Source organism: Scyliorhinus torazame, chromosome 7, assembly GCF_047496885.1.
Source record: "Scyliorhinus torazame isolate Kashiwa2021f chromosome 7, sScyTor2.1, whole genome shotgun sequence".
NCBI lineage: Eukaryota > Metazoa > Chordata > Chondrichthyes > Carcharhiniformes > Scyliorhinidae > Scyliorhinus > Scyliorhinus torazame.
In genome coordinates, this window is record NC_092713.1 from 13,709,857 (window position 1) to 13,736,679 (window position 26,823).

General features: G+C 51.3%; 1 protein-coding gene across 2 annotated transcripts in view; it reads right to left on the minus strand.

Annotated features, from left to right (window-relative positions):
* Window positions 1–8,570: 8,570 nt before the first annotated feature.
* Window positions 8,571–26,823, minus strand: part of dnase2b (deoxyribonuclease II beta) — a 38,634-nt gene continuing 20,381 nt past the window's right edge. For both annotated transcript variants that reach the window (XM_072510349.1, XM_072510348.1), the window contains 3 exons: window positions 12,240–12,401; window positions 11,198–11,395; window positions 8,571–10,202 (listed from right to left, as the gene is read on the minus strand). In XM_072510349.1, coding sequence (XP_072366450.1) covers window positions 9,823–10,202; window positions 11,198–11,395; window positions 12,240–12,401 — 740 coding nt within the window. In that variant the 3' untranslated portion in view covers window positions 8,571–9,822. The remainder of the gene's footprint in view (window positions 10,203–11,197; window positions 11,396–12,239; window positions 12,402–26,823) is intronic.

Genomic DNA, 26,823 nt, shown 5'->3' on the forward strand with positions numbered 1-26,823 from the left:
CTGGGATGGAACATTTAAGCGATGAAGAGAGGTTGGATAGGCTTGGGTTGTTTTTGTTGGGGCAGAGAGGACTGAGGGGCGACCTGATCGAGGTGTACAAGATTGTGAGGGGCATGGACAGGGTGGATCGGGTGAGGGTCTGGCACGCACTGCCTGGGAGGGTGGTAAAGGCGGGTTGCTTTACATCCACCTGAGGGTGGATGGGGAGCAGCTGTTCCCCTGAGTTGAAGGGTCAGTCACAAGGGGACACAAGTTCAAGGTGAGGGGTGGGATGATTCAGGTGGATGTGAGGATAAACATTCTTACCCAGAGAGTGGGATTAGGTCAGCAGGTCAGGTGTTTTCCAAGTGTCGGTGCTGACTCGATCGGCTGAACGACCCTTTCTGCACTGTATTCTGAGACCTGTAACACCGCACAAAGAGGCCATTCGGCCTGATAAGTCCATGCCAGCTTTCTGAGAGAGCAGTTTGGCCAATCCCACTCCCCTGGCCTCGTCCCCAATGCCCTGCAATTTCTTTCCCTTTCTGCTGCTGATCCACTATCACCCTGTAGCCATCTGGGATGGCCACTTACAACTAGGGACAGAGAAACTCGCAAAGCCTAACGGGTAAAATGGACAAGCCAAGACTCAGTCTAGCTCAGAGCCAGAAATGCATATTTGCAAGCAAGAAGTCCAGACGGTATCGAAACTCCGACCAATTAGCATTTTAATGGGGCCGATTAGCATTTGATGGCCCATCTTCCCCAAAACAAAGGACTGGTACTCGAGCGACTGGGACAGTCCCAGACATTTCGGGCCCACTCCCTGATCAGGGGAAGGGTCAACAACAGGATCAGTGAACGCTTGGGACACGCCCAGCCTTCCAGATCCCCGCCCACTTATTGGTTAGGAATCGAACGGCGTGATCAGGGATCACCCAATTAGTGGGGCCCAAACTGAAGGATCACCCAAAAGGGCGCGAAAACCGCCAAGTATAAGAAGAAGAGTTCGCCACATGTTCGTCCTCTCTTGGACCTGGCGCCCTGGCCACGGCCATCTCCAATCGCAGCATCACCAGAAGCAAGTCCAAGTTCAACGCTCGCTACCAGACGGATCAGCCCAGCTGAGCAGCAGTTACTCCTTCGGACTCGATAGATCCAGAATTGAACAGCGGCCACTGTTTCTCTGGCCTAAGCCGGGTGCCTGAAGTTAAGTACAGGTTGTCTTAGTCGATAGGTGTAGTTAACTATTAGTGTTTATGTTGCATGACTAATTGTGTATAAATAAAGTACCCTTGACCTTGAACTAACTAATTGGTGTTTGGCTCTTTGATCGATAGCTGGTTGAAACTTGTGGTGGTATCATTCGATACCTGGCGACTCTAAGCATTAGGACATAGATAACATAGAAAGATGGGCAAATTCACTGATTGCCATAATTGGAACAGAGCCACAGGAAAGGACAGAGATAAAGAAAGGCAACAATCTTTTGACAAGGTGCCACACAAAAGGTTGCTGCATAAACTAAAGATGCATGGCATTGAGGGTAAAGTGGTAGCATGGGTAGAGGATTGGTTAACTAACAGAAAGCAGAGAGTGGGGATAAATGAGTGTTTCTCTGGTTGGCAACCTGTAGCTAGTGGGATCCCTCAAGGATCAGTGTTGGGCCTGCAGTTGTTCACAATTTACATAGACGATTTGGAGTTGGGGACCAAGTGCAATGTGTCAAAGTTTGCAGACGACACTAAGATGAGTGGTAAAGCAAAAAGTGCAGAGGATACCGGAAGTCTGCAGAAGGATTTGGATAGGTTAGGTGAATGGGCTAGGGTCTGGCAGATGGAATTCAATGTTGCCAAGTGTGAGGTTATCAATTTTGGGAGGAATAACAGCAGAATGGATTATTATTTAAACGGTAAGATGTTGAAACATGCTGCTGTGCAGAGGGACCTGGGTGTGCTGGTGCACGAGTCGCAAAAAGTTGGTGTGCAGGTGCAACGGGTGATTAAGAAGGCTAATCGAGTTTTGTCTTTCATTGCTAGAGGAATGGAGTTCAAGACTAGGGAGGTTATGCTGCAATTGTATAGGGTGTTGGTGAGGCCGCATTTAGAGTATTGTGTTCAGTTTTGGTCTCCTTACCTGAGAAAGGACATATTGGCACTGGAGGGAGTGCAGAGGAGATTCACTAGGTTGATCCCAGAGTTGAGGCGATTAAATTATGACGAGAGGTTGAGTAGACTGGGACTGTGCTCATTGGAGTTTAGATGCGGGGGGATCTTATTGAGACATATAAAATTATGAAGGGAATAGATAGGATAGATGCGGGCAGGTTGTTTCCACTGGTCGGGGAAAGCAGAACTAGGGGGCATAGCCTCAAAATAAGGGGAGGTAGATTTAGGACGGAGTGTAGGAGGAACTTCTTCACCCAAAGGGTTGTGAATCTCTGGAATTCCTTGCCCAGTGAAGCAGTTGAGGCTCCTTCTTTAAACGTTTTTAAGAAAAAGATAGATGCCTTTCTAAAGAATAAAGGGATTCGGGGATATGGTGTACGGGCCGGAGAGTGGAGCTGAGTCCACAAAGATCAGCCATGATCTCATTAAATGGCGGAGCAGGCTCGAGGGGCCAGATGGCCTACTCCTGTTCCTAATTCTTATGTTCTTATGTAACCCGACATAGAGGCTCATTACACGGGTATTTCCAATGTGTTTTTCCAGCTTGCCCACCATAACCTCCCCGTTCTTTCCAGTATTCACACCAGTAGTGGGCAACGTGTGGCCTGGGGGCCTTATGCAGCCCATCTGGCTTCCAAGTGCCACCTGTCATAATATACACCAGTATATCATGGTGCAGACACACACTGATGGACACACAGTGGGACCAATCAACACACACAACACCGCAGGCAATCACCAGTGAGAGCACACGCACTATAAGACAGGGGGCATCAGAGTTCCCACTCATTCGAGTTGCAGTTAGCTAGGAGGACAGAGCTCACAGCCTGCAACACAGACATTCACCATGTGCTGAGTGCATCGACTGGTTAGGACAAGGCAAAGGTCTTTAGTTAAAGCTGGCATCGTATTCACCCACAGTCTGAGTATGTTTAAACAGTTAATGATTCAATAAAGTAGTGTTGCACTATTTCAAGTGTTGGTGACCAGTATGTGATCCAGAACACCCAGCACATCATGATACCAGGGGTGGTGGGATACTAGCACTTCTTAGACCTACCTGCAAGTGATCTGCCATCCGCCAGCATTCCGTCTTCCTGCAGCATGGACAACATCAGCCCGCCGCCACCGCCGCTCCGCATCGCCGGCAACCTCGGAGCCAACTGGAAGATTTTTAAACAGCGCTTCCAGTTCTTCCGCGAAGCCATGGACAGGGAGGGCGCCTCGGATACCAGAAAGATTGCTCTTCTCCTCTCCACGGCCGGGGACCATGCCATCCACAATTTCAACTCTCTCACCTTTGCGGATGATGAAGGTAAAATGAAGTTCAAGAAGGTCCTCCTCAAGTTTGACACTCACTGCAGCGTCGAGGTGAATGAAAGTTTTGAGCGCTACGTGTTCCAGCAGCGTTTGCAGGGTAAGGATGAACCTTTCCAATCCTTTCTCACCCACCTCCGCATCCTTGCGCAATCTTGCAGCTACGGGCCCACCTCCGACTCCAGGATACGTGACCAGATCGTTTTTGGTGTTCAGTCGGACCGCCTATGTCAGCAGCGCCTCAAAGTAAAGCAACTCACCCGAGCGACCGCCATCGAGACCTGTGTCTTACATGAAAACACCACGAGTCGGTAATCCCATATACAAGCGGCTGAAACGGCGCGGCAAGGTCCCCACGAGGCGGAACGGGTCCAAGGGATTGAGCAGGGCCTCAGCCTGTTTGAGGGCGGCCATTTTGCGCGCTTTTAGCGGACTCCCGCGCTTGTGCGCACCAAATGAGGGGACGGCGACGTGGAGGAATGTAATGCGCAGGCGCGCACCACGCACGACCGCACCGCGCATGCGCAGTGGCGCAGCAAACGTGCTGACGTCACGACGTGCGGCAACTGTGGCTCCACCCATTTAAAGCGGCAATGCCCCGCAAAATCTCGACAATGCCTACGATGTGGCAGACTTGGCCACTAAGCTGCCTGCTGCCGAGCAGCTCAGCCTGCCAACTCCCATCGCTTCAGGCAGCCTCGCAGGAATGTTCGGGCAATTCAACCCACGGTCACCGAGTCCGATGTGGACCTCCCACACAGCAGTGACACCGAGGACCCGAAGGCGCCTTTTCGAGTCGCTGTCGTAACGAAAAACAGGCTGTCCCCGAAACAAAGACACCAGCCGCTGTTAGTATACAGCATCGATCCAGACGATGAGTGGTGTGCCACCCTGACGGTCAACCGGTCCCAAATACGATTCCGCCTGGACACTGGTGCCTCCGCCAATCTCATGGCGTGGTCTGACCTCCAAAGCCATCGTGTCAAACCAACCATCCTTCCATCAGCCTGCCAGCTATTGGGTTATAATGGCAACGTCATTCCTGCTACCGGCTCGTGCCAACTTGAAGTGACGCACAGGTCACGCAAAGCCATCCTTCCTTTCGAGATCGTGGGCTCCTCGAAAGACTCCCTGCTTGGCGCACAGGCATGCAAGCTGTTGAACCTCGTTCAAAGAGTTCACTCTCTCTCTCCTGATGACACGTCTGCCTTCCAGGACGCTGACTTCAGGGCGCAACTCAACGCCATCATCGACCAGCACGGCGACGTCTTCGAAGGCATGGGCACGCTCCCATATACTTACAAGATCCTACTCAAACAGAACGCCACGCCTGTGGTGCATGCACCTCGCAGGGTCCTAGCACCCCTTAAGGACCGCCTCAAGCAGCAGCTGCAGGATCTCTAGGACCAAGGAGTGATCTCCAGAGTTACGGAACCAACCGACTGGGTCAGTTCCATGGTGTGCGTAAAATAGCCTTCCGGTGAGCTGAGAATTTGCATTGATCCCAAGGATCTGAATCGCAATATCATGAGGGAACATTATCCAATTCCCAAGCACGAAGAGATCACATGCGAGATGGCTCGCGCCAAGCTCTTCACCAAACTTGCCGCCTCGAAAGGATTCTGGCAAATCCAGCTCGACAAATCCAGCAGGAAACTGTGTATCTTTAACACCCCCTTTGGCAGATATTGTTACAACAGGATGCCGTTTGGGATCATATCTGCTTCAGAAGTGTTCCACAGGATTATGGAACAAATGATGGAAGGCATTGAAGGTGTTCGCGTCTATGTCGACGACATAATGATTTGGTCCACCACCCCGCAGGAGCATGTCAGTCGCCTCCAGCGCGTGTTCAAACGCATACGTGAGCAGGGCCTACGCCTCAACAGAGCCAAATGCTCCTTTGGTCAGACGGAACTCAAGTTCCTAGGGGACCACATCTCCCAGTTGGGTGTGCGGCCGGATGCGGACAAGGTGGCTGCCATCACAGCTATGAAAACACCAGTGGACAAGAGGGCGGTCCTCCGATTTCTGGGCATGGTCAACTTTTTAGGGAAGTTCATCCCTAACCTCGCCTCTCATACCACGGCTCTCAGGAACCTGTTCAGGCAGACGACAGACTTCCAATGGCTCCCTGCCCACGAGCGCGAATGGAGAGAACTCAAAACAAAACTCACCACGGCCCCGGTCTTAGCTTCCTTTGATCCAGCAAAATAGACCAAAATTTCGACCGATGCCAGCCAATCCGGCATTGGGGCAGTGCTCCTGAAACGCGATGTGGCCTCATCATGGGCCCCCGTAGCATATGCGTCATGCGCCATGACCCCCACGGAGCAGCGCTACGCGCAGATAGAAAAGGAGTGCCTGGGCCTTCTGACCGGTGTGGTTAAGTTTCACGATTATGTCTACGGACTTCTTCAATTCACCGTCGAGACCGACCATCGCCCGCTGGTCAATATAATACAGAAAGATTTGAACGACATGACGCCTCGCCTCCAGCGTATTCTTCTCAAGCTCCGGCGATACGACTTCCAGCTGGTATACATCCCAGGGAAGGACCTAATCATTGCTGACGCTCTCTCCAGGGCTGTCAACACTCCGTGTGACCCAGCGGGAATCGTCTGCCAAGTTGATGCCCATGTGGCCTTCGTGGCCTCCAGTCTACCTGCCATGGATGAACGCCTCGTCCATATTCGCCGCGAGACAGCGGCTGACCCTTTGCTACAGCGTGTCATGCGCCACCTAATGGACGGGTGGCTCAAGGGCCAATGCCCGCAGTTCTACAACATCAGAGATGATCTGGCGGTAGTAGATGGTGTTCTCCTGAAACTGGACCGCATTGTTATCCCGCACAGCATGCGCCAGCTTGTCCTGGAACAACTACACGAGGGCCATCTTGACGTGGAGAAGTGCCGCCGACGGGCCCGAGAGGCAGTGTACGGGCCCGGCATCAATGACGACATCGCCAACACAGTGCTCAACTGCCCCACTTGTCAGCGCTTCCAGCTGGCCCAAGCACGTGAGACCCTACAGCCCCATGAGTTGGTCACGTCACCTTGGACCAAGGTGGGCATCGACCTGTTCCACGCGCTGGGCAGGGACTATGTCCTGATTGTAGACTACTTTTCAAACTACCCGGAGGTGGTACGTTTACATGACATCACATCGTCTCCAGTCATCCGAGCCTGCAAGGACACCTTTGCTCGACATGGCATCCCACTCACTGTGATGTCGGACAATGGCCCCTGCTTCGCAAGCCAGGAATGGTCCAACTTTGCCAGGCGGTACAATTTTGCACATGTGACATCCAGTCCCCTGTACCCCCAATCCAATGGCAAAGCGGAGAAGGGCGTCCACATAGTCAAACGGCTCCTCTGCAAGGCTGCCGATGCTGGGTCCGATTTCTACCTCGCCCTGCTGGCCTATCGCTCGGCCCCACTGTCCACTGGCCTGTCGCCAGCCCAGCTGCTCATGGGTCGCACCCTGAGGACGACGGTGCCGTCCACTCATGTCCCAGACCTCGACCACGTTCCGGTCCTTCGCCGGATGCAGCTGTCTCGTGCACAGCACAAGACGGCTCATGACTCCCGTGCAGCTGATCTCCCTGCTCTGGCTCCAGATGACAACGTCCGCATCCATCTTCCAGATGGTGGCTGGTCTGCAACCGCTGTGGTTCTTCGGCAGGTGGCTCCCCGCTCGTTCCTGGTTCGTCTACCGGATGGCTCCATTCTGCGCCGCAATCGACGTGCCCTTCGTCTCGTTCCGTTCTTGCTACGTGATCCTCCACCATTGCCACGCCCTCCTGTTGACCCTGACCTGGACTATGCAGAGATTCCGGTCACTCTGCATCCTCCTCACTCTGACGCAGTCCAGCCCGCTCCTCAGCCGGCGGCTCCCGACCCACCCTTGAGGCGGTCAACCAGAATTCGTCGCCCACCTCAGAGACTTAATTTGTGAACTTTGTGGACTTATGGACTTTCTGATTTGTTCTGTTCTTCCGTTTAATCGTTGAAGTGGTTTGTATATAGTGTTCATCTCGTTATTCTTGTGACACACTGTTTTTCTGCACCAGGCATCTTCCCATGTAAATAGCTTAGTTCTCATGTACATAGTCCTGTAAATATTTTGCACACACGTAGTCAGGAACATTCACCACACACTATTTATTGCCACGCAGGTACATTTTTTATAAAAGAGGGGATGTCATAATATAAACCAGTATATCATAGTGCAGACATACACTGATGGACACACAGTGGGACCAATCAACACACACAACACCGCAGCCAATCACCAGTGAGAGCACACGCACTATAAAGACAGGGGGCATCAGAGTTCCCGCTCATTCGAGTTGCAGCTAGCTAGGAGCACAGAGCTCACAGCCTGTAACACAGATATTCACCATGTGCTGGGTGCATCGACTGGTTAGGACAAGGCAAAGGTCTTTAGTTAAAGCTAGTATCGTATTAACCCACAGTCTAAGTATGTTTAAACAGTTAATGATTCAATAAAATAGTGTTGCACTATTTCAAGTGTTGGTGACCTGTATGTGATCCAGAACACCCAACACATCACCACCCATGAGCCATTTTGTTCACCGGTTGCCACACGCAGGGTTTCCACATTCCGCTGACTTCCTCCCCGTGTAGTTTTTTTCTCCCAGCGTGACTGAAGTGATTCACGTGTAAAGCGAGGGTGAGTGAAGTGAGGAGTGTGCTGAATGTTCACAACATTGACTGTGAGAGGCAGGTGCTCCCACTGCGTCCAAAGTCTAAATGTTTCTTTTGTTTTTACTATTTAAAGTTGATGACAGTTCTATCAATATGCAAATGATTAAGTATTTTCTATAACTCATTATGAGTTATTTGGCGTGTATTAAATGACTTCAATCGTATTCCTGGAGTCATGGTTAGTGAACAAGCCCCATTTCAGTCTTGCGACCCACTGAGACGAGGCAGGTTCACTCGAGCTGCCCACTCACTGGCCTGGGTCGCCCATCAATGATGACACCGATCTTTCTGCTAAAATTACTTCTGACAAGAGCGTTAATCCCGGATACACTTCCCCAGAGAGAGAGAAAACCAATGACTGCGTTACAATTGTGACAACAATTTAAAATCGCTTTATTGGCTGGGAGCCACTCTGGGACAACCGGTGGTCATGGACAATGACACACGCCGTTCCTGAAAAGATTACCACACAACGTAGGGTTAACACCGCAGCCCAATAATCAGATCCCAAAGAATGGGGCACAAACAGAAAATGCAGGAAAAACTCAAGAAGCCAAGCAGCATGTGTGAAGACAGGAACAGAGTTGACGGTTGTGATTTTCTGGTTGTTTCTGCCAGCGGACCCCCAAGCAGATTTCTCATGGCGAGAGGTGGGGGGGCGGGGGGGGGGGGTGCATGTGGTGGCATGTATTAGGGGTAGTATGGTACCTGTGAAGCCGAGAGGCTATTGGCTGACAGGTCCCGGGTCCTGGTTGGATCTGCCGCCTGCTGGCTCCGCCCTGAAGGCGGAGTATAAGAGCTCGAGTTCTCCCAGCAGCCGCATTCTGTAACTGAGCTGCTGGGGAACAAGTCTTGCTTAATAAAGCCTCGATGATTTCATCTCTTCTCGACTTGAGTGAGTAATTGTTGCGCTACGGTGCATACAACAGGAAACCCCGTTGTCAGCGGCGGAAGAAGTAGATCCCGCCACCGGCCAATGCCAGGCCACCTCCACTGCCGGAGGTCCTTTTTGGTACTTCTTCCGGACTAAAATAGCGCGAAGCGTTCCCAATCGAATACAAATAAGTCGATGAAACAATTGTCTGACATTTTAGCTGACTTAGCCGTGCCTCAGTCAAAGAGTTGCAGTAGTTGCTGAGAAACTCAACTAATCTCAGTTCAATGACTGAGCCACCATTTTAGATTGTGGCATCCATCTTAGATCTAGACGACAACAAGTCTTAGGCATCGGTACAAATCGAACCGAACAAAAATCCTTGCATATTTCACAGAGGGCTGAAAAACAATATGAACTATATTGAGGTTGTACACCTTGAATAGGCTTAAGGAAATCATTCAATATACAGACAAGATATTAGCAAAGCCTTGATAACACGAGTTTAGCTTCACCGAGGGTGGGGGAAGGGGGAAATCAAAAATGACGCAAATAGCAATTTTTTTTCAAGAATCAGGTTGAGTTTTCTAAATTAGATGAGAACCCAAATGATCTATAGGGTCAGGCATAGCAGCATACTATGCTGACAATCTCTGTTGCCTGGCTCATTGCATATTAGGAGGACAACATACAAGTTTGTAGGGTCAATAGGGCACAGGGTTAATCTCCAAGGGCTACTGTGCTACAGCAAGAATTAAACCTCGAGATCAATGTTCCCCCGGTTGCACGACTGGGCGTCCGAACAGTTCTTGTACCAGGATACGGACCTCCGAAAGGCTTTGTAAATATTTGGGTGCTGTGTACAGAGAAGTCCTCCGCTCCTCCACATCTGGCCAAATGTCCGATTAAGATCTCCAATGCAGATCCACTGGTCGCGGTAGCGCAGAGACACGCACCACTTGGAGTGATCGTTGTAGGAGTAAAAGAGGGCAGGCCCTGGAAGTTGAACCCTGACGACATTGTAGACATGTTTGGGGAGGGAGCAATTTGAAGGGAGCTCGTGCTTGCTGCCATTCCAAGTTTCCACCAGCAGGTCCGTCTTCAAGGTCTGAGCAACCCAGCCCGCGTAAATGTCTGGAAAATAACAGCAAAAGTGACCAATGGTGACAAACAGCTGCCAACACTGAAAAGTAGCGAGAATGTATTAAAATATCTTGCATCTGCACTCATTTCCTGACCACCAAAACCTTACTTCCTTATTTTTTAATAACCTTATTTTTGTCACGTGTATTTTTTATTTTAGGGACATAAAAGCAGAAGAACACATCAGGCCATTCAGCCCTTTCAGTTCTATTCTGACTCCCTGAGCCTTCAGTTATAATGGACAATTAACAAAGATCGGCGGAGGACAATGGCGGCCGTTGAAATGAGAATGTTAAGACGTATGGTTGAGATTCCATATACAGACAAAGAGAGAGATGTGCTTGGGGTTGCAAGAGGGCTAAAAGGACTCTTCGAAAAGTGACATCCAGAATTTGTCAGCAATTTGACCATTTGATAAGGCTGAGAAACTACAGAGATCTCTCCCAGGGGCAATTGGACATTCTGAATTCTCCCTGTGTAACCGAACAGGTGCCGGAGTGTGGCGACTAGGGGCTTTTCACAGTAACTTCATTGCAGTGTTAATGTAAGCCTGACAATAATAAAGATTATTATTATAAGAGCCTAAAATGAGAAAATTAGACAGGAAGTAGCTGCAAATGGGATAATCAACAGCTCGCGGTACAGATTTAAGGTAATTGACAAAGTAACAGGATGGGAGATGAGGAGAATTTTGTTTTGCACAGCGAGTTCTGATCTGGAATGCGTTGCCTGAAAGTGCGGTGGAAGCTGTTTCAACAAGAACTTTCAAAAGGGTATTAAATAAGTACTTGAAGGGGAAAGATGTTCAGGGCTATAGGGAAGGAGAAGGGACGAGCGGGCCTAATTGGACAGTTCTTTCAAAGCGCAGGCACGATGGGAAAAGTGTCCATCTACTGTGCTGCACCATTCCCTCAACGTCCCCATCTTCCTCCTCCATTCCTTAATCGTAAGACATTTCCAGTGAGTTGTTTTCCATCACAACTTACCATCTTCAAAATCCTTGTATTTTGCAAAGCTCTGAAACCGGACTCCCCCTGAGGATGTAAGCTCGGTGTGGCGTATCCATGGCGAATTGGAAACCCGGCCGCCCTTGGCGACAAATTGGAGATTCGATAGGTCAGGCAGGAAGGTATCAGGAAGAGTCCAGTTGTAGACATGCGGGTTATAATATAAAAACTGCCTTCCTGCAAAGAAAGATATTTGTGCTATTAGTTTGTCAGTGATAGGTCTGCAAGGTTATGTCTAAAATACAGAACAGAAAGGCTGTAAATTAAAATCTACAGTGCTTGTAACACTATCCTCTCTCTTTGCTGCCTCCCAGGACATAAGGCAGACCATTTCCCCCACTGATTTACGTGCAGCATGCTTTGGATTGGAGTAGCATTAACAAGATCAACATGAATTTATATAGTGTCTATAACATAACAAAACATACAGAGCTGCTTCACAGGATATTATGAAACAAACTATGTTACTGAGCCACATAAGTAGGTCAGGTGACCAAAATATTGGCCAAAGAGGCAAGGCGGGATTTTTCGGTTGATCCGCCACGAGTTTGGAAATTCCCGCCCAAAGGTGGACGGACCATTAAATGGCCCGCCAAATTTACCCCGTGGCTTTTAAGGAATGTCTTAAAGGAGGGAAGGGGGTAGAGAGGCGGTGAGGTGTAGGGAAGGTGTTCCAGAGGTGATTTGAGGCCTCGGCAACTGAAGGCATGGCCGCTTAATTGTGGACCAATTAAAATTGGGGATTCACAACTCGCTGGCAAAGTTGTTGGCCATTGGACAGCTGCTCCCCCTCCCCCCGAGGTACCCACTGCTGATTTGATGCTGTTGCACTGGGAAGGCGTCAAGCTCACCTCCCGACACCTACCTCCATCATTCTACCACCCTGCCACCTGCCAGCCCGTCGCCAGAGGGTTGGTAAAAATCCATTCCTTCATTTCCACCCCAGAGGCTAGCTCTCCAACATATACCCAACCACAACGCACCACCCCCTCGCACACATGGCGTATCGATGGTTCCTTACCGATTTCCGCCAGTTGGCTGTATTGATACGTGAAACAGAAGAGAGTCTGTCCATATTTCTTCCCAGAAGAAGGCCATGAATAATCCTTGTTCGGAAAAGGAGGGAAGTTTGGAACGCTGTGACTCAGCCAAAATCCTTGGGCTTTGTCAAACAGCAGGACCCCTGGAATGAGGTAACAATGAGTAACACACCATTGAAACGCATGATTAACAAGCACCACAACAGGACATCATTTAGACGTTTGTATTAGAAATGTTGATATTTAGCAACAAGAATGAACATTGGGGGTTCAGATAAGGATATTAGTGGGACGGCAGGAAATCGGAAACTCTTCCGAGGACTGTTCACTCTGTACCTGAATTCTAGATTTGTTCTCCAGGGTGGTTGTGGTATTATAGGTATTACGGTACCTGATAGGCTAAAGCACCATTGGTGGAAACTGTATGCTTTCTATTGGCTAAAGTGTATAATAGCTCCGCCCTGATAGGCGGGGTATAAGAACCCGTGCCACCCCAGCAGCCCTCATTCTGTACCTGAGCTGCTGGGGGAAACACCTAGCTTATTAAAGCCTTCAGTTGGACTACAACCTCGCTTTAGTGGTCATTGATCGTGCAGCAATATAATAAGCTAGTTTTTTTAAGAAGAAAGGATGGAGCTCCGAATCAAGCCGGAGTGTCTGCAACTTAGCCCCCACGCGGCGAGCTCAGCGGCAATCTTTAAGCACTGGCTGGCGTGCTTTACAGGGTATCTCGACACGGCCGAAAACGCACCCACGGGAGAGCAGAAACAGCACGTCCTGCACTCCAGGGTGAGCCTGGAGATTTACACCCTCATCGAGGAAGCGGAAGACTTCGATGCAGCAATAGAGCTGCTAAAAGGACACGATATTCGGCCGGTAAACCAGGTCGACGCCCGGCACCTGCTGGCAACAAGGCGACAAACCCCTGGGGAATCGCTGGAGGAATTCTACCGTGCACTCCTGGTGCTGGGAAGAAGCTGCGGCTGACCGCAAGTTTTGGCGGGCGAACACATGGAACTCTTAGTCCGGGACGCTTTTGTGGCAGGTATGCTTTTGTGGCCTGCAGGAACGCCCGCGCCTACGTTCCCGACCGCGCGGCAGCCCCCTGGGCAGCGTGGAACCCCTCCACGGCCGACCCCGAGACTTCCCCCATTCCCCCACAGGCCTGCGCTGCAAGGTGGCCTGGCAACCCTGAGGGGCCCCGCTACATTTACTGCCAGCCAAGCACCCCCGCCAGCGCTGCCCAGCCCGCGCATCCACCTGCAAGGGATGCGGCAAAAAGGGCCATTTTGTGGGGGTATGTCAGGCCCGAGCGGTGGCTGCGGTCTCCAGCGGCGAATCCAGACCACCACCACAAACCTCTCCACGGGCCCCATGTGGCCAGCGGTCGCCGCCATCTCCATATCCCAGGGCCACGTGCAGACCCCGGGCGCCGCCATCTTGTTCCGCGGACGCCACGTTGGAGGGATGGGCGCCGCCATTTTGTGCCCCCCCCCCCCGGCCATGTGCGACCAATGGGAGACGCCATCTTGGATGAACCCCCAGGACCGCAGCTTGGCCGAACACACACTGCCCGATCAGTACTCTCAACTACTGCGATTAGCCTCGGTGACTCTGGATCAGTCTCGGCCTCGAACACTCTCAACTGCTACGATGACCGTTTTCATCAACGGGCACGAGAGGTCCTGCCTAATCGACTCTGGGAGCACGGAGAGCTTCATACACTCCGACACGGTAAGGCGCTGTTCCCTCCTCATCCACCCCGTTAATCAAAAAATCTCACTGGCCTCCGGTTCACGCTCAGTGGAGATAAAGGGGTTTTGTGTCGCAAACCTCACAGTCCAGGGAAGGGAGTTCAAAAATTTCCGTCTCTACATCCTTCCCCACCTCTGCGCGGCTACACTCCTGGGTTTAGACTTCCAGTGTAACCTTCAAAGTGTGACCTTCCAATTCGGCGGCCCTATACCCCCCCCTTACTGTCTGCAGCCTTGCGACCCTTAAGGTCGACCCGCCTTCCCTGTTTGCAAACCTCACCCCGGATTGCAATCCCGTCGCCACCAGGAGCAGACGCTACAGTGCCCAGGACCGGGTCTTTATTAGGTCAGAGGTCCAAAGGCTACTGAGGGATGGAGTCATTGAAGCCAGTAACAGCCCCTGGAGAGCTCAAGTACTGGTGGTAAAGACCGGGGAGAAGCATAGGATGGTCATCGACTACAGTCAGACCATCAACAGGTTTACTCAGCTGGACGCGTACCCTCTCCCCCGCATATCCGACCTGGTAAACAGGATCGCGCATTATAAGGTCTTCTCCACGGTGGATCTCAAGTCCGCCTACCACCTGTTCCCCATCCGCACTAGTGACCGCAAATACACTGCCTTTGAGGCAGATGGGCGGCTCTATCACTTCTTAAGGGTTCCCTTTGGTGTCACCAACGGGGTGTCGGTCTTCCAGCGCGAGATGGATCGAATGGTTGACCGGTACGGTTTACGGGCAACATTCTCGTATCTCGATAATGTCACCATCTGCAGCCACGACCAGCAGGAACACGACACTAATCTCCGAAAATTTCTCCAGACCGTTAAAATCCTTAACCTTACATGCAATAAGGATAAATGCATGTTTAGCACCGACCATCTAGCCATTCTCGGCTACGTAGTGCGAAATGGAGTTATAGGCCCCGACCTGAACACATTCCCCCTCCCTCACTGCTCCAAGGCCCTGAAACGCTGCCTTGGGGTTTTTTAGCTACTACGCCCAGTGGGTCCCCAACTATGCGGACAAGGCCCGTCCCCTGATCCAATCCACAGCTTTTCCCCTGTCGATAGAGCCCCGCCAGGCCTTCAGCCGCATCAAAGCAGACATTGCAAAGGCCACGATGCACGCCATCGACGAGTCCCTCCCCTTCCAGGTCGAGAGCGATGCATCCGACGTAGCTCTGGTGGCCACCCTCAACCAAGCGGTCAGGCCCGTGGCCTTCTTCTCACATACCCTCCATGCTTCCGAAATCCACCACTCCTCTGTCGAAAAGGAGGCCCAGACCATAATAGAAGCTGTGCAACATTGGAGGCATTACCTGGCCGGCAGGAGATTCACTAGCCTCACTGACCAACGGTCGGTTGCTTTCATGTTCGATAATGCGCAGCGGGGCAAGATAAAAAACGACAAGATCTTGCGGTGGAGGATCGAACTCTCCACTCACAACTACGAGATCTTGTATCGTCCCGGGAAGCTAAACGAGTTTCCTGATGCCCTGTCCCGCGGCACATGTGCCACCGCACAAGTGGACCGCCTCCGGGCCCTCCACGAGGACCTCTGCCACCCGGGAGTCACTCGCTTTTTCCATTTCTCAAGACCCGCAACCTGCCCTTCTCTATCGAGGAGGGCAGGACAGCCACCAGGGACTGCCAAATCTGCGCGGAGCGCAAACCGCACTTCTACCGGCCAGAGAGAGCGCACCTGATAAAGGCGTCCCGTCCCTTTGAACGCCTCAGCATGGACTTCAAAGGCCCCCTCCCCTCCACCGACCGCAACACGTACTTCCTGAATGTGATTGACGAGTACTCCCGGTTCCCATTCGCCATCCCCTGCCCTGACAGCACAGTGGCGCAGTGAGTAGCACTGCTGCCTCACGGCGCTGAGGTCCCAGGTTCGATCCCGGCTCTGGGTCACTGTCCGTGTGGAGTTTGCACATTCTCCCCGTGTTTGCATGGGTTTCGCCCCCACAACCCAAAGATGTGCAGGCTAGGTGGATTGACCACGCTAAATTGCCCCTTAATTGGAAAAAATTAATTGGATAATCTAGAATTTTGAAAACAGCAGCAGCCAGAGCAGTGGCACCACGGCTGGCTCTGATGTTCAGAAGGGAGGGTCAAAGCGCAGAAGAGTAATAGTTATAGGGGACTCTATAGTCAGGGGGACAGATAGGCGCTTCTGTGGACGTGAAAGAGACTCCAGGATGGTATGTTGCCTCCCTGGTGCCAGGGTCCAGGATGTCTCCGAACGGGTAGAGGGCATCCTGAAGGGGGAGGGCAAACAGGCAGAGGTCGTTGTACATATTGGTACTAACGACATAGGCAGGAAGGGGCATGAGGTCCTGCAGCAGGAGTTCAGGGAGCTAGGCAGAAAGTTAAAAGACAGGACCTCGAGGGTTGTAATCTCGGGATTACTCCCTGTGCCACGTGCCAGTGAGGCTAGAAATAGGAAGATAGAGCAGCTAAACAGCTGGTGTAGGAGGGAGGGTTTCCGTTATCTGGACCACTGGGAGCTCTTCCGGGGCAGGTGTGACCTATATAAGAAGGACGGGTTGCATCTAAACCGGAGAGGCATAAATATCCTGGCCGCGAGGTTTGCTAGTGTCACACGGGAGGGTTTAAACTAGTATGGCAGGGGGGTGGGCATGGGAGCAATAGGTCAGAAGGTGAGAGCATTGAGGGAGAACTAGGGAATAGGGACAGTGGGGCTCTGAGGCAGAGCAGACAGGGAGAAGTTGCTGAACACAGCGGGTCTGGTGGCCTGAAGTGCATATGTGTTAATGCAAGAAGTATTACGGGTAAGGCAGATGAACTTAGAGCTTGGATTAGTACTTGGAACTATGATGTTGTTGCCATTACAGGGATGTGGTTGAGGGAAGGGCAGGATTGGCAGCTAAACGTTCCAGGATTTAGATGTTTCAGACGGGATAGAGGGGGATGTAAAAGGGGAGGCGGAGTTGCGCTACTGGTTCGGGAGAATATCACAGCTGTACTGCGGGAGGACACCTCAGAGGGCAGTGAGGCTATATGGGTAGAGATCAGGAATAAGAAGGGTGCAGTCACAATGTTGGGGGTTTACTACAGGCCTCCCAACAGCCAGCGGGAGATAGAGGAGCAGATAGGTCGACAGATTTTGGAAAAGAGTAAAAACAACAGGGTTGTGGTGATGGGAGACTTCAACTTCCCCAATATTGACTGGGACTCACTTCGTGCCAGGGGCTTAGACGGGGCGGAGTTTGTAAGGAGCATCCAGGAGGGCTTCTTAAAACAATATGTAGACAGTCCAACTAGGGAAGGGGCGGTACTGGACCTGGTATTGGGGAATGAGCCCGGCCAGGTGGTAGATGTTTCAGTAGGGGAGCATTTCGGTAACAGTGACCACAATTCAGTAAGTTTTAAAGTACTGGTGGATAAGGATAAGAGTGGTCCTCGGTTGAATGTGCTAAATTGGAGGAAGGCTAATTATAACAATATTAGGCGGGAACTGAAGAACATAGATTGGGGGCGGATGTTTGAGGGCAAATCAACATCTGACATGTGGGAGGCTTTCAAGTGGCAGTTGAAAGGAATTCAGGACCGACATGTTCCTGTGAGGAAGAAGGATAAATACGGCAATTTTCGGGAACCTTGGATAACGAGAGATATTGTAGGCCTCGTCAAAAAGAAAAAGGAGGCATTTGTCAGGGCTAAAAGGCTGGGAACAGACGAAGCCTGCGTGGAATATAAGGAAAGTAGGAAGGAACTTAAGCAAGGAGTCAGGAGGGCTAGAAGGGGTCACGAAAAGTCATTGGCAAATAGAGTTAAGGAAAATCCCAAGGCTTTTTACACGTACATAAAAAGCAAGAGGGTAGCCAGGGAAAGGGTTGGCCCACTGAAGGATAGGCAAGGGAATCTATGTGTGGAGCCAGAGGAAATGGGCGAGGTACTAAATGAATACTTTGCATCAGTATTCACCAAAGAGAAGAAATTGGTAGATGTTGAGTCTGGAGAAGGGGGTGTAGATAGCCTGGGTCACATTGAGATCCAAAAAGACGAGGTGTTGGGTGTCTTAAAAAATATTAAGGTAGATAAGTCCCCAGGGCCTGATGGGATCTACCCCAGAATACTGAAGGAGGCTGGAGAGGAAATTGCTGAGGCCTTGACAGAAATCTTTGGATCCTCACTGTCTTCAGGGGATGTCCCGGAGGACTGGAGAATAGCCAATGTTGTTCCTCTGTTTAAGAAGGGTAGCAAGGATAATCCCGGGAACTACAGGCCGGTGAGCCTTACTTCAGTGGTAGGGAAATTACTGGAGAGAATTCTTCGAGACAGGATCTACTCCCATTTGGAAGCAAATGGACGTATTAGTGAGAGGCAGCACGGTTTTGTGAAGGGAAGGTCGTGTCTCACTAACTTGATCGAGTTTTTCGAGGAGGTCACTAAGATGATTGATGCAGGTAGGGCAGTGGATGATGTCTATGTGGACTTCAGTAAGGCCTTTGACAAGGTCCCTCATAGTAGACTAGTACAAAAGGTGAAGTCACACGGGATCAGGGGTGAGCTGGCAAGGTGGATACAGAACTGGCTAGGTCATAGAAGGCAGAGAGTAGCAATGGAAGGATGCTTTTCTAATTGGAGGGCTGTGACCAGTGATGTTCCACAGGGATCAGTGCTGAGACCTTTGCTGTTTGTAGTATATATAAATGATTTGGAGGAAAATGTAACTGGTCTGATTAGTAAGTTTGCAGACGATACAAAGGTTGGTGGAATTGCGGATTGCAATGAGGACTGTCAGAGGATACAGCAGGATTTAGATTGTTTGGAGACTTGGGTGGAGAGATGGCAGATGGAGTTTAATCCGGACAAATGTGAGGTAATGCATTTTGGAAGGTCTAATGCAGTTAGGGAATATACAGTGAATGGTAGAACCCTCAAGAGTATTGAAAGTCAAAGAGATCTAGGAGTACAGGTCCACAGGTAATTGAAAGGGGCAACACAGGTGGAGAAGGTAGTCAAGAAGGCATACGGCATGCTTGCCTTCATTGGCCGGGGCATTGAGTATAAGAATTGGCAAGTCATGTTGCAGCTGTATAGAATCTTAGTTAGGCCACACTTGGAGTATAGTGTTCAATTCTGGTCGCCACACTACCAGAAGGATGTGGAGGCTTTAGAGAGGGTGCAGAAGAGATTTACCAGAATGTTGCCTGGTATGGAGGGCATTAGCTATGAGGAGCGGTTGAATAAACTCGGTTTGTTCTCACTGGAACGAAGGGGTTGAGGGGAGACCTGATAGAGGTATACAAAATTATGAGGGGCATAAACAGAGTGGATAGTCAGAGGCTTTTCCCCAGGGTAGAGGGATCAATTACTAGGGGGCATAGGTTTAAGGTGAGAGGGGCAAGGTTTAGAGTAGATGTACGAGGCAAGTGTTTTACGCAGAGGGTAGTGGGTGCCTGGAACTCGCTGCCGGAGGAGGTGGTGGAAGCAGGGACGATAGTGACATTTAAGGGGCATCTTGACAAATACATGAATAGGATGGGAATAGAGGGATACGGACCCAGGAAGTGTAGAAGATTGTAGTTTAGTCGGGCAGCATGGTCGGCACGTGCTTGGAGGGCCGAAGGGCCTGTTCCTGTGCTGTACATTTCTTTGTTCTTTGTTCTTTGACATGACTGCCACCACCGTCATCAAGGCCCTCCATAGCATCTTTACACTGTTCGGGTTCCCCGCTTACATACCCAGTGATAGGGGGGTCCTCCTTTATGAGCGACGAACTGCGTCAATTCCTGCTCAGCAAGGGCATCGCCTCGAGCAGGAGGACCAGTTACAATCCCCGGGGTAATGGACAGGAAGAGAGGGAGAACGGAACGGTCTGGAAGATCGTCCTACTGGCCCTACGGTCCAGGAACCTCCCAGTCTCCCGCTGGCAAGAAGTCCTCCCGGATGCCCTCCACTCCATCCGGTCACTGCTTTGTACGACCACCAATCAGACACCACACGAATGCCTCCTTGTCTTCCCCAGGAAGTCCTCCTCTGGGACCTCGCTCCTGACCTGGCTGGCAGCACCCGGACCCATCCTGCTCCGAAAACACGTGCGGGCGCACAAGTCGGACCCGTTGGTCAGGAGAGTCTATCTGCTCCATGCTAACCCCCAGTACGCCTACGTGGCGTACCCCGACGGCCGACAAGATACGGTCTCCCTACGGGACCTGGCGCCCGCTGGAACTCCACGCACATTCCACCCACCAGTCCCACCCTCCCCTCCACTGCAGCACCTTACAGGAGGATCGGTCCTTCCGCCGGCCCTGTCTAGGCCCCCCCCCACAGCGACGCCCCCCGCAGGCGCTCCCTTCCCAGGTCAGCCGTTTTCCCCACCAGCGCCGTCTAGGGGTGTCGAAGCTGTCACAGAGATCGAGTCCACGCTCCCGGAGTCACAGATGCCCGAGCCTCCACCGGAGTCACCACCGAAGCTCCAACGATCACAGAGAACGACCAGGACCCCCGATCGACTGATTGCTTCATTTTAACTGTAATCTGTAAATATAAACCATCAAATGTACATAGCTACCAGACTTGTAAATAGTTACTAAACACTGTACGGAGGTATTACGGTACCTCCATAACTAATTATACCATGTTGTTATGTTTTGTAGATTCTGGCCACCACCCCCGCCGGACTCTTTTTTTTTAACAGGGGGTGAATGTGGTATTATAGGTATTACGGTACCTGATAGGCTAAAGCACCATTGGTGGAAACTGTATGCTTTCTATTGGCTAGAGAGCATAATAGCTCCGCCCTGATAGGTGGGGTATAAGAACCCGTGCAGTCCCAGCAGCCTTCATTCTGTACCTGAGCTGCTGGGGGAAACATCTAGCTTATTAAAGCCTTCAGTAGGACTACAACCTCGCTTTAGTGGTCATTGATCGAGCATCAGTGGTGAAGCTAGAATTTTACAACTCCGGCTGAACCCGTTCTCACCAACGACTTCCCAACACACTGACGTATTGCACTGCTTTTGCAAGCCAAATTGTAAAGCAGACATTCCACTTTGTTTCAAGTACAAGGATAGTCGTCTTCTTCAGTGTCTGTTTCTGTGAGAAATTTTATTGAGCTGATCTTAAGATGTCAGCCTCCAGAGGCATCCTCGCGGCATAGTAACCAGACTGGGTCCATTTGAAAACCCAACTCGCCACTCCCATAATCGGATGATGCTCAACATTTAGCAAAAGAACCTTTCCCCCTCCCCTCCAATAATTTTTTTATATCTAATGAGCAGCTGATCAAAGACAATGAATAATTCTGCTCACTCTACAATTAAACTCCTTCCCAAATTCCCAAGTGTGCTGATCTCGCAGCTGAAGTTCCCGATATTTGCTGAGCCGTTTGGTCAAATTTCCGAAATCGTTTATTCCCGGTGCGCCTAATGATTTCATAGCTGAGAAACTGAAACTCATTTATTTACGAAGGATAAATTGCCAAACTGTCTCAGCAAGTTCAGGGCATCAATACCTCAGGCTGAGTTTGTGCTAAGTCGGTTGCTTCAGGCAGAATAATCCTAAAATGGTGCGAACAAAAATCTGTGTGTCGGGGAGGGTGAGGGAGAATTAGTCAGAGCACTCTGCCTCTGATCATCTTTCAGTGACTCCTGCTGCTGTGTGTTTGTGTGTGCACGTGTGTGTGTGCACGTGTGTGTGCATATGTATGTAAGGGATTGAGGAGTATGTTGTGTGCACGTCTAGAGTGTGTGCTTTGTGTGAGTGCATGTGTGCATCCGCTTTGTGTGCGTTTTGCGCATGAGGTGTGTGTGCGTTTTGTGCTTTTGGGTGAGTGGGTGTTTGTGTGCACTTGTGTGCGTGTGTGTGAATGTGTGTGTGAGTGAGTGTACGTTTGGTAAGTGTGAGTGTGTTCGCGTTTTCTGTGTGTTTGTGTTTTGTGCAATTGCGTCTGTGAATGTGCGTGTGTGTGCGTGCCTGTGTGTGCGTGTCTGTGCATGTCTGTGTGTGTGTATGCGTGTCTATATGTGCATGTCTATGTGTGTGTGTGTGCATGTGCATGTCTGTCTGTGTGGTGTTTGTGCGTGCATGTTTGTGTGTGTGTCCATGTCTGTGTGTGTGTGCGCGTGTCTGTGTGTGTCTGTGTGTGCATGTTTGTGTGTGTGTATCGTGTCTGTATGTGCGTGTGCACGTGCGTGTCTGTGTGTGCGTGTCTGTGTGCGCGTGCGTGTGTGTGTCTGTGTGTGCGTGCATGCATGTCTGTGTGTGTGTCTGTGTGTGTGTGAGTCTGTGTCTGTGTGTGTGCGTGTCTGTGTGCATGTCTGTGTGTGTGTGCATGTCTGTGTGTGTGTCTGCATGTCTGCGTGTGCGTGTCTGTGCGTGTGTATGTGTGTGCGTGCCTGTGTGTGCATGTCTGTGCATGTCTGTGTGTGTGTGTGTATGCGTGTCTATGTGTGCATGTCTGTGTGTGCGTGTGTCCGTGCCTGTGTGTGTGTGTGCGCGTGTCTGTGTGTGTGTGTCTGTGTGTGTGTGTGTGGTATCTGTGTGTGCATGTTTGTGTGTGTGTATCGTGTCTGTATGTGCGTGTGCACGTGCATGTCTGTGTGTGTGTGCATGTCTGTGTGTGTGTGCATGTCTGTGTGTGTGTCTGCATGTCTGTGTGTGCGTGTCTGTGCGTGCGTGTCTGTGTGTGTGTGCGTGTCTGTGTGTGTGTATGTGTGTGCGTGTCTGTGTGTGCATGTCTGTGTGTGTATGTACGTGTCTGTCTGTGCGTGTGTATGTGGTGTCTGTGTGTATGCATGTCTGTGTGCGTGTCTGTGTGTGTGTGCATGTCTGCGTCTGTGTCTGCATGTCTGTGTGCGTGTCTGTGTGTGTGTGTGTCTGTGTGCGCGTGCGTGTGTGTGCGTGTCTGTGTGTGTGCGGGCATGCATGTCTGTGTGCATGTCTGTGTGTGTGTCTGCATGTCTGTGTATGCGTGTCTGTGTGTGTGTGTCTGTGTGCGCATGCGTGTGTGTGCGTGTCTGTGTGTGTGCGTGCATGTATGTCTGTGAGTGCGTGTCTGTGTGAGTGCGTGTCTACGTCTGTGTGTGTGTCTTTGTGTGTTTGCATGTCTGTGTGTGTGTCTGCATGTCTGTGTGTGCGTGTCTGTGCGTGCGTGTCTGTGTGTTTGTGTGTATGTGTGTGTATGTGCGTGTCTGTCTGTGTGTGGTGTGTGTGCGTGTCTGTGTGTGTGTCTTTGTGTGTTTGCATGTCTGTGTGTGTGTGTGTGCGTGTTTGTCTGTGTGGGTGTGTGTGTGTGTCTGTGTGCGTGCCTGTGTGTGTGTGTGTATGTGTGTGCATGTCTGTGTGTGTATGTGCGTGTCTGTCTGTGCGTGTGTGTGTGTGTATGTGTGTGCATGTCTGTGTGTGTATGTGCGTGTCTGTCTGTGCGTGTCTGTGTGTGCGTGTCTGTGTGTGTGTGTGTATGAATGTGCGTGTCTGTGCGTGTCTGTGTGTGTGTGTATGTGCGTGTCTGTCTGTGCGTGTCTGTGTGTGTGTGTTTGTCTGTGTCTGTGTGGGTGTGGGTGTGTGTCTGTGTGCGTGCCTGTGTGTGTGTGCATGTCTGTGTGTGTGTCTGTATGTCTGTGTGTGCGTGTCTGTGCGTGCGTGTCTGTGTGTGTATGTGCGTGTCTGTCTGTGCGTGTCTGTGTGTGTGTGTGTATGTGTGTGTGTATGTGTGTGTGTGTGTGTATGTGTGTGTGTCTGTGGCCATGTCTGTCTGAACCCTGGGTGCAGGTGAGGCTGTGATCTGATCCTTTTACATGGTCAAGCCTCTGACAACATTCACTATCATGACGAGTAAATAAATCACAGATCTCACTCGTAGCATTTTCACCTCTGACCCAAGAGCAGGGCATTTTTCCTCAGAGTCTGGCTAATATTTATCCCTCATACAATTACCTGGTCATCTTCACATTGGTGTTTGTGGGAGCTTGCTGTGTAAAAGTTAGCTGCCACATTCCCCACATTACAAAGTGACCACACTTTAAAAAGTACTTCATTGGCTGTGGAATGGGACATCCTGAGGTCAGGAGAAGTGCCAGAGCAAGGCGAGGTCTGTCCTTTGTTTCAAAGTCAGAAAGGCCATGGGTTCATTCACCGCTCAAGGTATGAAAGCATGTAGTTTCAGTTCTGCAGACACCTCAGTGAGGGAGTGCTGCAGTGTTGGAAATGCCATCTTTGGAATGAGATCTTAGGTCAAGCCTCTCTCAGTCGGATGCGGCTAGAGTCCTCACATATGTCTGTGTTCAACTCGCACTGACTTCCTAAAAGCCCAAATAAACCTGTCAATAAAAGAGGAAATTGCTAATAGACTTCATTAAGCTCCTCAGGCAGCACCTTCCAAATCCTCGACCGATGCCATCTAGAGCTGCAGATACCTGGGAACCCCACCATGTTTCCCCTTCAAGCCACATCCCAGCCAGACTTGGGAATATATCGGCTGTTCTTGCACTGTCGCTGGGTCAAAATCATGGAACTCCCTCCCTAACAGCACAGTGGGCGTACCTACACCACACGGACTGCAGCAGCTCACCACCAATTTAGCAATGACAATTCGGGGTGGGTGATTGGCGCTGGCCTCGCCCACATCCTGTGTGAATGAATTTTTGAATTTTTGAAAAATTGTTTTGAGAGAGCAAACGCAAAGTTAATTTAAGAATAGCTGTGGCTTTCAGCTGTGGTCAATGACGTATCTGTTAGAGCTGCTGTGTTGTGAATTTCAATCACTTTTTTGATTCAATAATAAAAAAACACCCTCAAACCCGCCACAATGGAAAAATCCCAATGAGGTGGACAATGGGATAAAGAGTGGAAATTTAACGGGTGAAGTTTAAATATCCCAAGGATAAGGAAGAACATAAGGGTGGCATTACAAATGGCCCACAGATAGTTTTCCGAGTTGGCACAACCAGTTGAGACGTTTTCCTGCCAGTCCTGTGGGATTATGGGATTAACCTTTGTAGATAGCGATCCACTCCATAATAATAATAATCATTATTATTGTCACAAGTAGGCTTGCATCAACACTGCAGTGGAGTCTCTGTGAAAATCCCCTCGTCGCCACATTCCGGCACCTGTTCGGGTACACAGAGGGAGAATTCAGAATGTCCAATTCACCTAACAAGCAGGGGCGGGATTTTCCGACCCCTCAGCCGGGTCGGAGAATCCGCTGGGGGTGGGGGGGGGCGGCGTGAATCCTGCCCCCACCGGCTGCCGAATTTTCCGGCGCCGGGGATTTGGCGGGGGCAGGAATCGCGCCGCGCCAGGCGGGGGCCGTTGGCAGCGCCCCCCCCCAGCGATTCTCCGGCCTGCGATGGGCCGAGTGGCCGCCCGTTTTCGGCCAGTCCCGCCGGCGTAAATTACAGCAGGTACTTACCGGCGGGACCTGGCTACGCGGACGGCCTCTGGGGTCCTCGGGGTGGTGCGGGTAGATCTGGCCCCGGGGGGTGCCCCCATATAATTTCATAGAATTTACAGTGCAGAAGGACGCCATTCGGCCCATCGAGTCTGCACCGGCTCTTGGAAAGAGCTCCCTACCCAAGGTCAACACCTCCACCCTATCCCCGTAACCCAGTAACCCCACCCAACACTAAGGGCAATTTTGGACACTAAGGGCAATTTATCATGGCCAATCCACCTAACCTGCACATCTTTGGACTGTGGGAGGAAACCGGAGCACCCGGAGGAAACCCACGTAGACACGGGGAGGATGTGCAGATTCCGCACAGACAGTGACCCAAGCCGGAATCGAACCTGGGACCCTGGAGCTGTGAAGCAACTGTGCTAACCACTGTGCTACCGTGCCATCCATGGTGGCCTGGCCCGCGATCGGGGCCCACCGATCCACGGGCGGGCCTGTGCCGTGGGGGCACTCTAATCCTCCGCGACGGCCGGTGTAACAGTCCGCGATGGCCGACGCGGAGATGAACCCCCCCCCGTGCATGCGCTGGGATGACGCCAGCACGAGTTGGCGCTCCCGCGCATGCGGCAACTCACGTCGGCTGGCGGGGGCCCTTTGCCGCCGGTTGGCGTGGCGCCAAGCCCCTTCCCCGCCGGCCGGCGCGGAGCAAACCACTCCGGGGCCGGCCTAGCCCCTGAAGGTGCGGAGGATTCCGTACCTTCAGGGCGGCCCGCCGCTGGAGTGGGTCACGCCACTCCTTCCCGCCGGAGTAGCCCACCCCGCCGATTCCCGCAGAATCCTGCCCCAGGTCTTTCGGGACTTGTGGGAGGAAACCGGAGCACCCGGAGAAAACCCACGCAGACACGGGGAGAACGTGCAGACTCCGCACAGACAGTGACCCAAGCCGGAATTGAACCCGGGTCCCTGGCGCTGTGAAGCAACAGTGCTAACCACTGTGCTACCGTGCCGCCCAAGTTCTTTTGTGAGTCTGAGGCACCATTTGGTTCAGACTGACTTACATCAGCCAAAGAGGAACTAGTTGCTCAGCCATTCTGACAGAAGGTCATCGACCTGACGCGTTAACCCGCTACAGAGGCTGCCGGTCTGGCCATTTCCAGCATTTTCAGCTTTTATTTAAAGCTGTGGTCCTGTTGGTAACAATCGTGCCTCGAAGTCACAATCTTGTGGTTCATGGACCCCCTCCAGAGATGTGAGCTGATGCACGATCAATGACCACTAAAGCGAGGTTGGAGTCCAACTGAAGGCTTTAATAAGCTAGATGTTTCCCCCAGCAGCTCAGGTACAGAATGAAGGCTGGTGGGGCGGCACGAGTTCTTATACCCCGCCTAGCAGGGCGGAGCTATCATACATTCTAACCAATAGAAAGCATACAGTTTCCA